The 12,220-nt window shown below is 34.1% G+C and overlaps 1 protein-coding gene across 1 annotated transcript; it reads left to right on the forward strand.

The window, feature by feature from the left end:
* Positions 1–3,030: 3,030 nt before the first annotated feature.
* LOC134241731 (uncharacterized) lies at positions 3,031–3,595 on the forward strand. Its single transcript, XM_062723759.1, has 2 exons — positions 3,031–3,417; positions 3,451–3,595. The coding sequence occupies exons 1-2, from the start codon at positions 3,060–3,062 to the stop codon at positions 3,516–3,518; spliced, it is 426 nt and encodes a 141-aa protein (XP_062579743.1). The 5' UTR covers positions 3,031–3,059; the 3' UTR covers positions 3,519–3,595.
* The last annotated feature ends 8,625 nt before the right edge of the window (positions 3,596–12,220 follow it).

A 12,220-nucleotide genomic window follows, 5' to 3' on the forward strand; every position in this document is an offset into this window, starting at 1 on the left:
AAATACTGAAACTATTCCAATAATGAAATATTATACAAATATTTAGAGATATTACCGCAAATCACAAATTTTGACCCGAATAATTAATTTTTTTTCTTGATTCTATTTGTTTTTTCTGACATGGGGTGTCAAAAACCAAGGCGCACGCGGACGCTAAACATAGAAAAAAGTTGGAATGGCCTAATGTTACAAAGACTGACTTTATAAAATATTTGTCGAAGGGTGATGAGGAAGAATATTGCAATGAAGAATATCTCATATTCGTTAGCTTATGTTGATTTGATGTTGTCAGAATTATGCGAGAAAATATCTCGCCTTAAATACCGCTTTTCCTCCACGGAAAAAAGCCATATATCTTACATTGACTGATTGTATTATATAAATGATGCCTGTTTTGGAGGGTAACATTTGAAATTGACAACCCAAGGAAAACCATTGTCAACCGACGCGTCAGTGGAGGTTGACAATGGTTTTCCGAGGGGTGTCAATTTCAAATGTTACCCTCCAAAACAAGCACCATTTATTTAATTATACTGAATGTCATATTGATTGAGGACGTCAGCCAAAAAAAAAAACCGTCGATCGTCTTTACGTTCATGTATAGAAAGCTTTCACACCCACCGGTTCACTAATCCCCTTATTGTTTGTTTGATACTCGAATTAGAGTCATTTATCATATAAAGTTTCGTTATTTCTGGCTCGCAAGCATGTTTCCTACACTCGCAAGCATGTATCGTCTGTCGTTTGTTGTTTCCAAGTAAGCTATATCGGACGCAAGCTTTTATTAACGTCAAGTTAATTCCGGTGCTTTTAAACGCGCAACTGACGTTTTGAGAATTCTACTGTGAACCGTACGCGCATAATTTCCACGCATGTGGCATTACCGTTGTGTTACCCGTTTTCACGTGTGTTGCTAAGGCTCAGGGTAATCGAACGGATTGTTAACTGCGTCTAAACCAATCAGGTTTTAGTATTTAACATGAAAGTATAAATAAATTGTTTCACGTCCCATTCGAAAATTTCTCACTCATGTAGAGATGTCACCTCATACCGACGAAGGGCAACAAACTTTGACATTGACTCGGCACTCAGGGCCATTGAGAATGAGGTATCTTTATCGTGCCAACGCCTTCCGTGACACGGGACGTCGGTTTGTAAGGTACGTCTCATCCGAAGGATCCACAACTTTCACTTCAAGTACCGAGCACATGACGGAGGAGCGGTTGTTACCCATTTTATATCGACTAGGTCAGTGGCGGCCGAGATTCGAGCCCTCGACTTCCCTATCACGGAGCAATAGATACTGTGAACAGTGCCACTTGTTTTAGATGTACATGAACTTATGTAATGCATATTCGTTTTTGACATCAAATGCCCCCCCCCCCCCCATATACTAGCGTTTTATGATAGAATAAAATTTCGTGCCTACAGAGTCCAGCAATCTGAATCCGAGAATTCCCAACAATCTGTACTCGACATACAATATCACTAGTTCATCAGAAAGGTTTCAAAGACTGGCCATGGCGCCATGGAAAAGAACCACGCACACTCCCTTTCGATTCCATATCCTACATTTAACACCCTTTAGATTCAATTAAAGTGTGAATTTTAATTTTAATATTGATCGAATTGTAAACTAGTTGCCCGAGAAGAAACACGCCAAAAATTTGTGGTAAATACACTATTCAAAAAATGTAAAATTAACTGATATGATGATAGTGAACATACCGTATAAGTAGAAATTTTAGCGAGGATTTAATTTTGGCATTATTAGCGAGGCTGTTGAGATCGCTAAAATTGAATATCGCTAAAAATAAATCGCGTGTTATTTGTACTAGATTCGTAAATGAGCATTTTAAACTCGCTAAAACTACTTCTCGCTAAAAATAAAATACCAGTTTTTAAGGAGAAATCGCTAAATTTGCGTCTCGCTAAAATTTCCATTTATACGGTATCTAAAATGTAGCAGAAGATCGAATAACATACATATAAATGAAAAAAAACTGATTATACGTCCCAACTACCGGTACCCAAAAGAATTGAGAAAACGACGAAACAAAATTAGTACATATCGGCGGCAAAAATGGCGGTTTTCAATAAAGTCAACAAAGCGGACCAAGACGTGATCATGAACTCTTTTTATTGGAACTCCGTCCTAAATACGGCACATTATCAATTTCCAGATTCACCAAATCTGCCTTCTGGAAAAAGAGCTCATGCTGAACTAGAACGTATTGACAAAAACCTATACAAACCAAACGCAAAAATGGTGTCCTTCAGGGTACACAACAAAAACCGTTTAATGAACTGGTTAAAATGTTTAGCTTACAGATATCACTACCATTTTGGCAAAAGAAAAGAATTCAAATGTGAGTGGACTGATCGTTTGAAGGAGAAAAGTGATGAATTAATAGATGAAGTCATGGTTAGATTGTCATCTGTTGACATAAAAGGCGATGAGATGGAAAAAATCATTACTATCAATGTATATTTTTCTACCCACTTGATCACCGTGCAGGAAAACAACTACCTCCATTGGGTAGATGATGAATTTCCACACTTAAAATCTGTTGTGGAAAATATGTCCACACAAGACAACTCGGAGACGAAAATAAAAAAAACTTGCTTGATGTGTCCGTCGAGTATGATCAGTTTCAATCATTTCTATGTAATGACGACAAAGCATTTTCATCACCAAGAATCGTCTCAACACTGCCACCTTACCAAATCACTCACCAAATGACTTACAAACCATAGAATCTCATTTCTGTTCAAGGTTCAGCACTCTTGACAAAAAGATTGATGAGTCGAATTACAATCTTATAGAGAAAATAAACAAATTAGAAGAAACCATACAGAAAAAGAACCAAGAGAACGAAGCAAATCATAGTGTATTACAATCGAGAAATAAAGAACTAGAAAATAAAGTAAACCACTTACTGTCAGAAATGAAGAGAAAGGAAGATGAAATCAAGGAACTCAGAGAAGAAATGAGCAGTTTCAAAGAAGCCAGAGAAGAAATGAATAGGTTAAAAGAAAACTTTTCAAAAGAGACCAACATGATCAAAATTCATGAAAACAAACAAGAAACAATTTTGAAGACACAATCTCTAGAGAGTAGAAATGCTCTACTGATGGAAAAAGTTCAAGAATTAGAGCTCTCTATGGTGGAAAACAACACGAACAGAATTGAACGCAATACAGACAATCTTCAAGCAGAACGCCTTGGTGAAAATACTCTTGATGAAGAAAATACTGAAGTGAAATGCCTGATACCAACACAGAATAGATACGAAATGCTCAGCCAAACAGAAATGGAGAAACCTGACGCAAGTAGGATTAGAACCCAACTAACCTCAGAGTCTGATGATCTATCAAAAACTCAACAAACAGAAGTAAAGAAAAATGATTCTAAGAGTAAAGGTCAACAAACAACATAAGACCTTCCAGTCGAGATTTTAATGGACTCGCATGGGAAGGACTTGACCCAAAATGGATTTACAAACATAAAACATTAAAAATAACAAAACTTGGGCAGGGAAAGAAAAATATCAGGGGAGCAATTGAACACATCGAAAACATAAAAACCCCGAAACATTTACTGTATAGGGGATTAATTTCACGGGTTGTAATTTTCACGTTTTTCTCTCATCTGACACGATCGCGGTTTCTTGAATTCGCCGAATTTTTATGTATAATAAAAGTTACCTCCCTTGTCTATTTCCGTTTTATCCATACCATAGCTACATGTAAACGACATTAATCAGCATTGTGTCTTTATCTCACGAACAACAGGGTAAATTAATATAAAATAGTTAGATTTAATAAATAATTGACAATTAATTAAAACAAGTGCAGGTGAAATTACTTTCCTATATGCTATTACGATGAGTGCATGTACAAGATCTTTAATACAACGCGGCAAAAACCACTGGACGGTAATAAATGTGTTAATGTAAGACGACGAAAAAATATCCTTCCACATCTTAAATAAGTTCGATAGTTATTTGAATGATTTTTTAAAACCAAAATGTCGATAAAAACTAATATGCACGATAATGCACGTAACACAAACACGTGGTTACACTTGACTCACGGGTAATCAAAACACATGACCGCCGTGTTTTGATTGAAGAAACATGTAGCGTTGGCCATTGAAACAGCTTTTTGACAAATACAGGTTATAATCTGCAGATTAATTTGAATTAAATGAAAGCGTGATTAATAAATTAAGTATATAACACGTACGGTACTACTCGTAATTACTGAAATGACCATGGTCTGCACGTACATGTATATAAACCTATTGTAGTCTATTCCCTAATTTCCAGATAAAACATGGAAATTATTGAAAAATTATTCACTGTTTCTTGAATTCACGGATTTATTAACACCGTGAATATAGCGAATATTAACACCGCGAGTTATTTTCCCCCTATACAGTAATTGTAGGAGTAGGGTGTAACGATCTCTCTGACGAAAGCAACATTGAAAATGTCCTTGCAAAGTTTCATCATATGATGGAAATCGTACCAAAAACCTGTGTCTTACACTTACTACCAGTATTTAAGAGACTAGGAGATGCAGAGTACAACAGAAAAGCAGAGGAAGTAAACAGAAATCTAAAGAATGTGTGTGCAGCAAAATATCCACATGTTTACTTTATTGTCGAGAATAAAATTTCGAAACACAGGAGAAATTATACCAGTGATGGCACCCACTTCTCGAACGCTGGAAGAAAAAACCTGGTATGTGCTTTCAAACAACACCTGAACCCCCACCTCGGGATGAAACCTTATGACCAATACCAGGGGAAACAACACCTAAATCCGCATTATGAAATTAAGCCTTACACCCAATACCAGAGGCCTGTTGAACAAAAATACCCAAGACAACTTATAGAAAATCAATATACAAAAACTCAGCTTAGAGACTTGGTGGAACAACTTCTTTACCTTGTGTAAATAATTTGTTTGCAAGCAATTTATTATTGTTTGTAAGCAATTTATTCCTTCAAATGGGTTGTGACATCCCTCGTTCAGTTTCAAATTTTAAAGTTATTCTAGTCAAACTGCATGTTTGAACACTCACAATCAGGTAACAAGATGTTTTGCATCAGATAAAGCATTACACGATGTTTTCCTGTCTTTAAAATATTGTACGAATTAATATTTTAGTTAACAAAAAACACAGAGTTGTGTATCACTGTCAGATACAGTACATACTTTAATTTTGTTGCCCTTTTCAAAATGTTATCACTTGATATTGCATATTGGAATGTCCATGGTCTTAATGATGAAAAATTAAGTGATGACTTTTTTAGTAGTTTGTTTATAAAATATGATATTGTATGTTTAGCTGAAACAATGTTGAAAGACTCCTCAAGAAATCTTCCTGGGTTTTCTCCACCTTTTGTGCTCAACTCAAAGAAATACAAGAGAAAAGGCAGACCTTCAGGTGGTCTACATATATACATTAAACCTACTATATATAAAAATTTCAGAAAGGTATATCAAAGTGAAAATAGCATATGGATTGAAACCAACTTAAAAATTTCGGAACAGAGTCAAGAAACAAAAACACACTACTTTTGCTTTTGCTATATCAAACCATGTGTATCAAAATCTAAACCAGAGGAAATTTTTGCCACTCTAGAAAATGAAATTGCAAGTTTTAGATGCAAAGGTGAAGTATTAATATGTGGAGATTTTAATGCTAGGACAGGAGGGCTTAAAGATTACATAGAACACGATACAATTACAGACACCTTTTCCGATTGCCCTTTACCTAAAATCATGTATGAAAGTGGAATATCATGTAAATGTTCCCAGCTTGATACAAAATCAAACCTACATGGACAATTGATTAATACCATATGCAAAACATACGGATTATCTATACTTAATGGAAGATTTCTTGGAGATTCTTGTGGATATTTTACTTTCCAAAATGTTAATGGTTCTAGTACAGTTGATTATATGTTGGCATCTAAATAAATCATTTATACCACAGAATACAGCATTTTAATATATTGCCTCCATCAGAGCTTTCTGATCATTGCCTTATTAACACTAGAATACTGATGAATACAGATCTGTTTTGTAAAGAAAAATATGACTTGAAAACTATGAAGGGGAAATTTCTCTGGTCAAGCATCCATGAAACACAGTATATAAATTATCTTTCTGGGAAAGAAATATTGAAGGAGATATCAATGTTTAATGAAATACTTGATGATGCAAATGAAGAAAGTATAAAGGATACAAATCAGTTAATTGAAAAAATGACTAATATTATAATTACTGCAGCTAATAAAAGTGTACGTGTACCTTTAAAAAACTACAAAAATAAGAAAAACCTAAAAAAGAAAAAAGAAAGAAAAACCGAATTGGATAAATTATGACTGTTTATTACTGAGAAAAGAAGTAAGAAATCTAGGCAAAAAAAGTCTCACGGTACCCTAACAATACTGAATTGCGGCATGCTTTTTCAAATGCTAGACAAAATTACAACAGACTGAGAAAACATCTTAAATTAGAGTATTACAATAAAATTGCCGAAGAAAAAAAATTCATTAACACAGAATAAATCTCAGAAATTCTGGAATAAAATCAAAGAAAATAAAATTAAAATGACAGAAGCAGAACCCATAAACACTTCAGATTTTGTTGATCATTATAAAGCCCTGCTAAATAAAGAATATTCACCTGAAGAAAATGAAAAGTACAGATTAGAAAATTTTAATCTAGAACCCCATCCCTTAGATTATGAGTTCACTCACAATGAAGTTAAAATAAATATATTGAAATTAAGAAAAGATAAAAGTCCAGGTCCAGACCTGATTTTTAATGAATTTATAAAAGCAGGAAGTGATGTACCTTTGCCTGTTCTCACAAAATTGTTCAATATAATTCTTGAAAACGGGACCATGCCAAAAGATTGGAACCTTTCACACATAACATCACTTTATAAAAATGGTGACCCAAATGATACAAATAATTACAGAGGCCTTAGTGTTACAAGTTGCCTTGGAAAACTCTTACTGGAATTTTACAACAACGCTTAAATTATTATCTTGAATCTAATAACCTTCTTAACCAAAATCAGACAGGTTTTAGAAAAAACCAGAGAACTACTGACAATATCTATGCTTTAAGAACACTTATTAACAAATATGTATTTAAAAAGAAAAAGAAACTATTTGCCTGTTTTGTAGACTTTTCCAAAGCCTTTGACACTGTGTGGAGATCGGCACTTTTATATAAGATTAATGAAAAAGGCATTGGTGGTAATTTTTTGAAACTCCTATACAATATGTATACAAATACCTTTTACTCCTGTAAGAAGTGAAGAATTTTTAGCACTGGAGGAGTAAAACAAGGTGATAATCTGAGTCCAACGCTTTTTAATATTTTTATTGATGATTTTGTAAAATATTTCAATACGACAGCCACAGATCCAACATATTTACCTATTAACCACATGTTTTTTGCTGATGATCTTATTCTTGTATCTGAGACACCTAGTGGTTTACAGTCTGAAATGAATAGATAATTTAGGTAAATATTGTCATGATTGGAAATTGTGTGTGAACATGGAAAAAACAAATGTTATGATTTTTTCTCAAAGTACAAATTGTGAAAATGAGTATTGGTTTTACTATAATCATAGCCATATAGAAATAACAAATCAGTATAAATATTTGGGACTAGTGTTTAAATCTGATGGAAAAATGAAATTCTCAGCAGAACAACTGTCAGAAAGAGCTAGAAAAGCTAATTATGCTATAAAAACCAATTTTCCAGCTAATACAAATTTTTCTGTAAAGACAATGCTTAAACTTTATAGATCTATGATTACTCCCATCTTAACTTGTGGTTCTGAAATCTGGATAGCAGACTACAAATGTGATTTATTATCCTCAGATCACTTTCCATTTGAAAAAATACAACACCAGATTTTTAAACACATTTTAGGTGTTCATAGAAAATCATCTAATATTGCTGTTCTACATGAGTTGGGACAGTTCCCACTATTTTATTTGTGTTATGAAAATATGTATAGATTTTATTTAAGACTGAAAAACTTAGAGAGAGAAAATGATTATAATGACCAGTTAGTGGTGTCTGCATATAAGGAAGATAAAACACTGGGATCTAGAATATCTTATCAAAGAAAGCTTTATACTCTACAACAGAAATTGTCTTTACCCTCATTGGACATATCACATTAAACTTTAAAATATAAATTAGAGGAACATTATAGAAACAAGATCAGTGAACAAGTAAAGAACATCTCTAAATCAAATTCTGGGAAATTAACTTTTTATAGTAATATAATTGATTTAAATGAATATAAATTACAAAACTATCTAGAATTACCATGGAAGAAATCTGAAAGGACAATACTAACAAAACTAAGAATTAGTGCTCATACCCTACATATTGAAATGGGGAGATACTCAAGGCCACCTATTCCTAGAGAAAAACGTGTATGTCATTTTTGTAAATTTTTTATTGAAAATGAAAACCATTTTGTACTTTATTGTCCTAGTTATGATCAATGTAGATTACAATATTACGATATATTCAATGCACAATGTTACATGAAGGAAAACCCTATTATTGACATTATCAATCCTACAAGTATTAGAACTGCAAGGAGAGTTTGTAACTTTTTGAAAAAGTGCTTTGATATTAGGAAAGAAAACCTTCAACAAACCTGATATGCTTTCTTTGATATTTTATTTTATGTATGTTAATTGTTGTATTCATGACTATATGCCAATGTATGATGGTGTTGTCAATAAATGAATTGAATTGAATAAATACAACTCTTTTTATAAGGGGCTAGAAGATGTTCATCTATTGAAACGTCACCAGACTTTAAAATAGTATACTTAGATTTCAAAATACCTATGGATATGGAAAGACGATCTTTCATTTTTTTTCCATATGGTTAACTAATAAATAAATGTAAAGTAATATATTTATATATTTCTGCAAAGATACCCCCTTGTGAATCGACAAAAGCTTCTGAATGAATTGGTTGAACAATTTTCCGTTGATTTCTATTGTGAAAAACGCAAATATTTTACCAACATTATTGGGCTTTATTAGGCATAATTTCCGGATACTTTTGATCAGACTTGCACTGACTTATTTATACGTTTAAAAAAACAAAAAGGCGACTTTGATATTCAATAGTGCATTTTACTATTTTCGTGCGATCCTCTGACAATTATTCGACACACTCGCTTGGTATTATTTATTTTTTGCAACAGTATAATCAACTTTCTCAGCTTTCTCAATGCACACACTTGTAATCCCGGCTAATCTGTAAAGGATATGAAGATAACGAACAGTATTCAATATCAAAGTCCATAACACAATACAACATGGGAGCAGAGCAAACATGGACCCCCGAAACACCGAAGGTGGGATAAATGTTATTTAATAATAATTCCTATAGAAGTACATGTATGTTATAGACAAAGATGTAATGTCATTCAGACTGTAACCCCCCCCCCCATCCAAAAGGAATTGGACGAAAAGACTATACCATAGTGAAATAAAAACAAAAATTGCACTTGGTAGCGAATATGCGTACGTATAGCTAAGTGTAATCTTTTTTGCATAGTGATATAGTTACTAGTATAACGACTTACGAGTGTTTATGACTGGAGCTTTTTACTGGTCCAGTGAAATGAAAAAGGTGAAGACAGCAACGTGTTATTGATCTAAAATAATCTAAAATGCAATACAAATTACAAATATACAATACAAAATTGTGACCAGGAAAAAAACCCCACAGAACCCTTGGAAGTCCAGAGATGGGATCAGGTGCCTATAGGAGGAGTAAGCATTCCCTTCGGAACGGTCACACTGTGAGGCCGCTGTATTGATTATGTATAGACGGAACACCCCTTAGTCAAATTTAGTGCTAAATCAAAGGCTGAAATGGGTCTCAATATTAATTGCACCAGCAAAAAAAAAAAACAAACAAACAAAAAAAAAACCTGCATGTGTGCAGTAAATACATAAAAGAAAATTATCAAACCTTCATGCTGTGGTAAATATCTGAATTTTTTTTTTTATTATTAAAACTTAGTATTGTACAAAATTTAATGTTTTTAATTTTGGATCACAAATCCAAACTATTTAAACACCAAAAGCAGATTAAATTTTCGTGTGACCCCCCCCCCCCTTCCCCTCCAAAAAAAAAGTTTACATCTGTTCTTTAGGGTCATCCTCCTATATGCACCTGAAAAAATAATATTTAAAATGATATAAATTAATTTAACACAGAATTTCGTAATATTATTTTTATATTATAAATTTGGTAATATAGTTAAATTACAGAAAATCGTAATATATACTCAACAAAAAAAGAAACGCATATTGTTTTACTTGTCAAAGAAATTTTTAAAATGTACATGAAACAACTATTTTTTATATCATTGGATACCTGTGACCTGTTTAAAGGACAACATGGGGTTTTAAAACCCAAGTGTTGAATTATCTCCCTTGATTAAACATGTTTATGAAAGTAGTGTTTTTCATGATTTCTTCTAAATCAGATGTCTATTTTCATTAATATTTTGGATTTAGAGAAACTTTTAACATTTCTATTAAACCCATATTTAAGATTTGATTGCAGTGTTAATACTGCAATGCCACGCCCAAACAAAGATGAATACAACCAGGCTAACGATGATACTAAATGGAGCTACGCAACAGGAACTTGCAACTGTATTTGAAATAAATCAGTGGGCTTTGCAACCTTAAAACTAACCTCTGAAGACCACTATCTGGCCATCCGCAGGTAACCACAACCAGGCAGGACCGTCAGACACCCCCCCCCCTTCATTAACTCATTCGATTCAGAACTTGTTGTAAAAACTGCTGCTACAATTGCTGGATGAAAAAATCAGCATAAAAATGCATAAATTGTTCGCATGAGAATTAAATGAGATGATATTCCCCCACGATCAGTGGCGGATTTAAGGGGGGGCGCCCCCGGCGCGCCCCCCCCCCCCCCAAATTGTCAAAGTTAGCGTAAATCAAATATGTCTACTTGGTAGACCTCATTTTCACCCTTCAAAATCTCTAGAATCCAGGAGCTTCTGGGGGCTTCGCCCCCTGGGCCCCCATCAGAGCTTTGGTAGACCTCATTTAACCCTTCAAAATCTCTAGAATCCAGGAGCTTCCGGGGGCTTCGCCCCCTGGGTCCCCATCAGGGCTTTGTCCTGGACCCACTGGGGGCCTCAAGCTAGGCGGCCCCCAGACCCCTTGCCTATTTTGGCGCCCCCCCCCCCCTAACTCCAAATCCTGGATCCGCGCCTGAAGATATCCGTACATTGGAAACCCACTAACATTGAGACTTTTCACAGTCAATATTGTTATGCCCCTTGAATTTGGGGGCATGAAAATGACCTCAACTTGACTTTTCAATTTGCAACATTGATTTTTATCACAACACACTCTAAAATCGCTTAAATAATACAAGGTTTAAACTGAAAACTCAGAATTTCAAATTATTCTGATTATGCGTTTCTTCTTTTTATACATGTAGCATTTAAAAAAGAAATCTGCAGAATTGCATTTTTAAAAATCACAACCCCCATTAAAAAGAACAGAACAGCCCTTCAACAGCAGGCGCGGATCCAGAAATTTTTCAAAGGGGGTATTGAAGGACTTTTCAAAGGGGGTTGAAGGGGAAAAAAGTTATTATAACATATGTTGTACTCATACACATAGTTAAATAGCTCAATAGGATAGTTGGAGAATGATCAACCTGGGAAAAAGTATTGATAACATACCAGAAAGTGTTTGAAAAAGAAAGGAAATTAAGAAAATCCTATTTTGTAAAGGGGAAGGGTATTATTTTTTTTAATTGTTTTCACAACTGATTTTCTTTTTAAATTACAAAGTTAAGCTTTTCTAAACAGTTTCTATGTTAAAAACACAACAAAAAATTGGATTTTTTTCTTTCTCTTTCTTTTTTGCGAATCCAAAGGGGGGGTTGCAACCCCCGTAACCCCCCCTCTGGATCCGCCACTGAACAGGGTGGAGCAATAAAATATCTGTAAACATGTATATACTGCCTCACTATTGAGCTAGCTTTTCTAGAAATGCTGTAGATCACATGTAGATTGTCCAGCTAGCTTTTCCGGTCCAGATCAGATACAACTCTCTCTCTTTCTCTCTCTCTCTCTCTC

Source organism: Saccostrea cucullata, unplaced genomic scaffold (assembly GCF_032062105.1).
Source record: "Saccostrea cucullata isolate Sc308-1 unplaced genomic scaffold, CSIRO_AGI_Scuc_v1 ctg5321, whole genome shotgun sequence".
Classification (NCBI taxonomy): Eukaryota; Metazoa; Mollusca; class Bivalvia; order Ostreida; family Ostreidae; genus Saccostrea; species Saccostrea cuccullata.

What these genes read in the sequence shown, in the direction of transcription:
- LOC134241731 (XM_062723759.1), top strand. Translation starts at nt 3,060, where the DNA reads ATGATCAAAATTCATGAAAACAAACAAGAAACAATTTTGAAGACACAA. An exon ending in AAAGAAAAATGATTCTAAGA is followed by an intron (nt 3,418 to 3,450) that starts GTAAAGGTCAAC and finishes AAGACCTTCCAG; the next exon opens with TCGAGATTTTAATGGACTCG.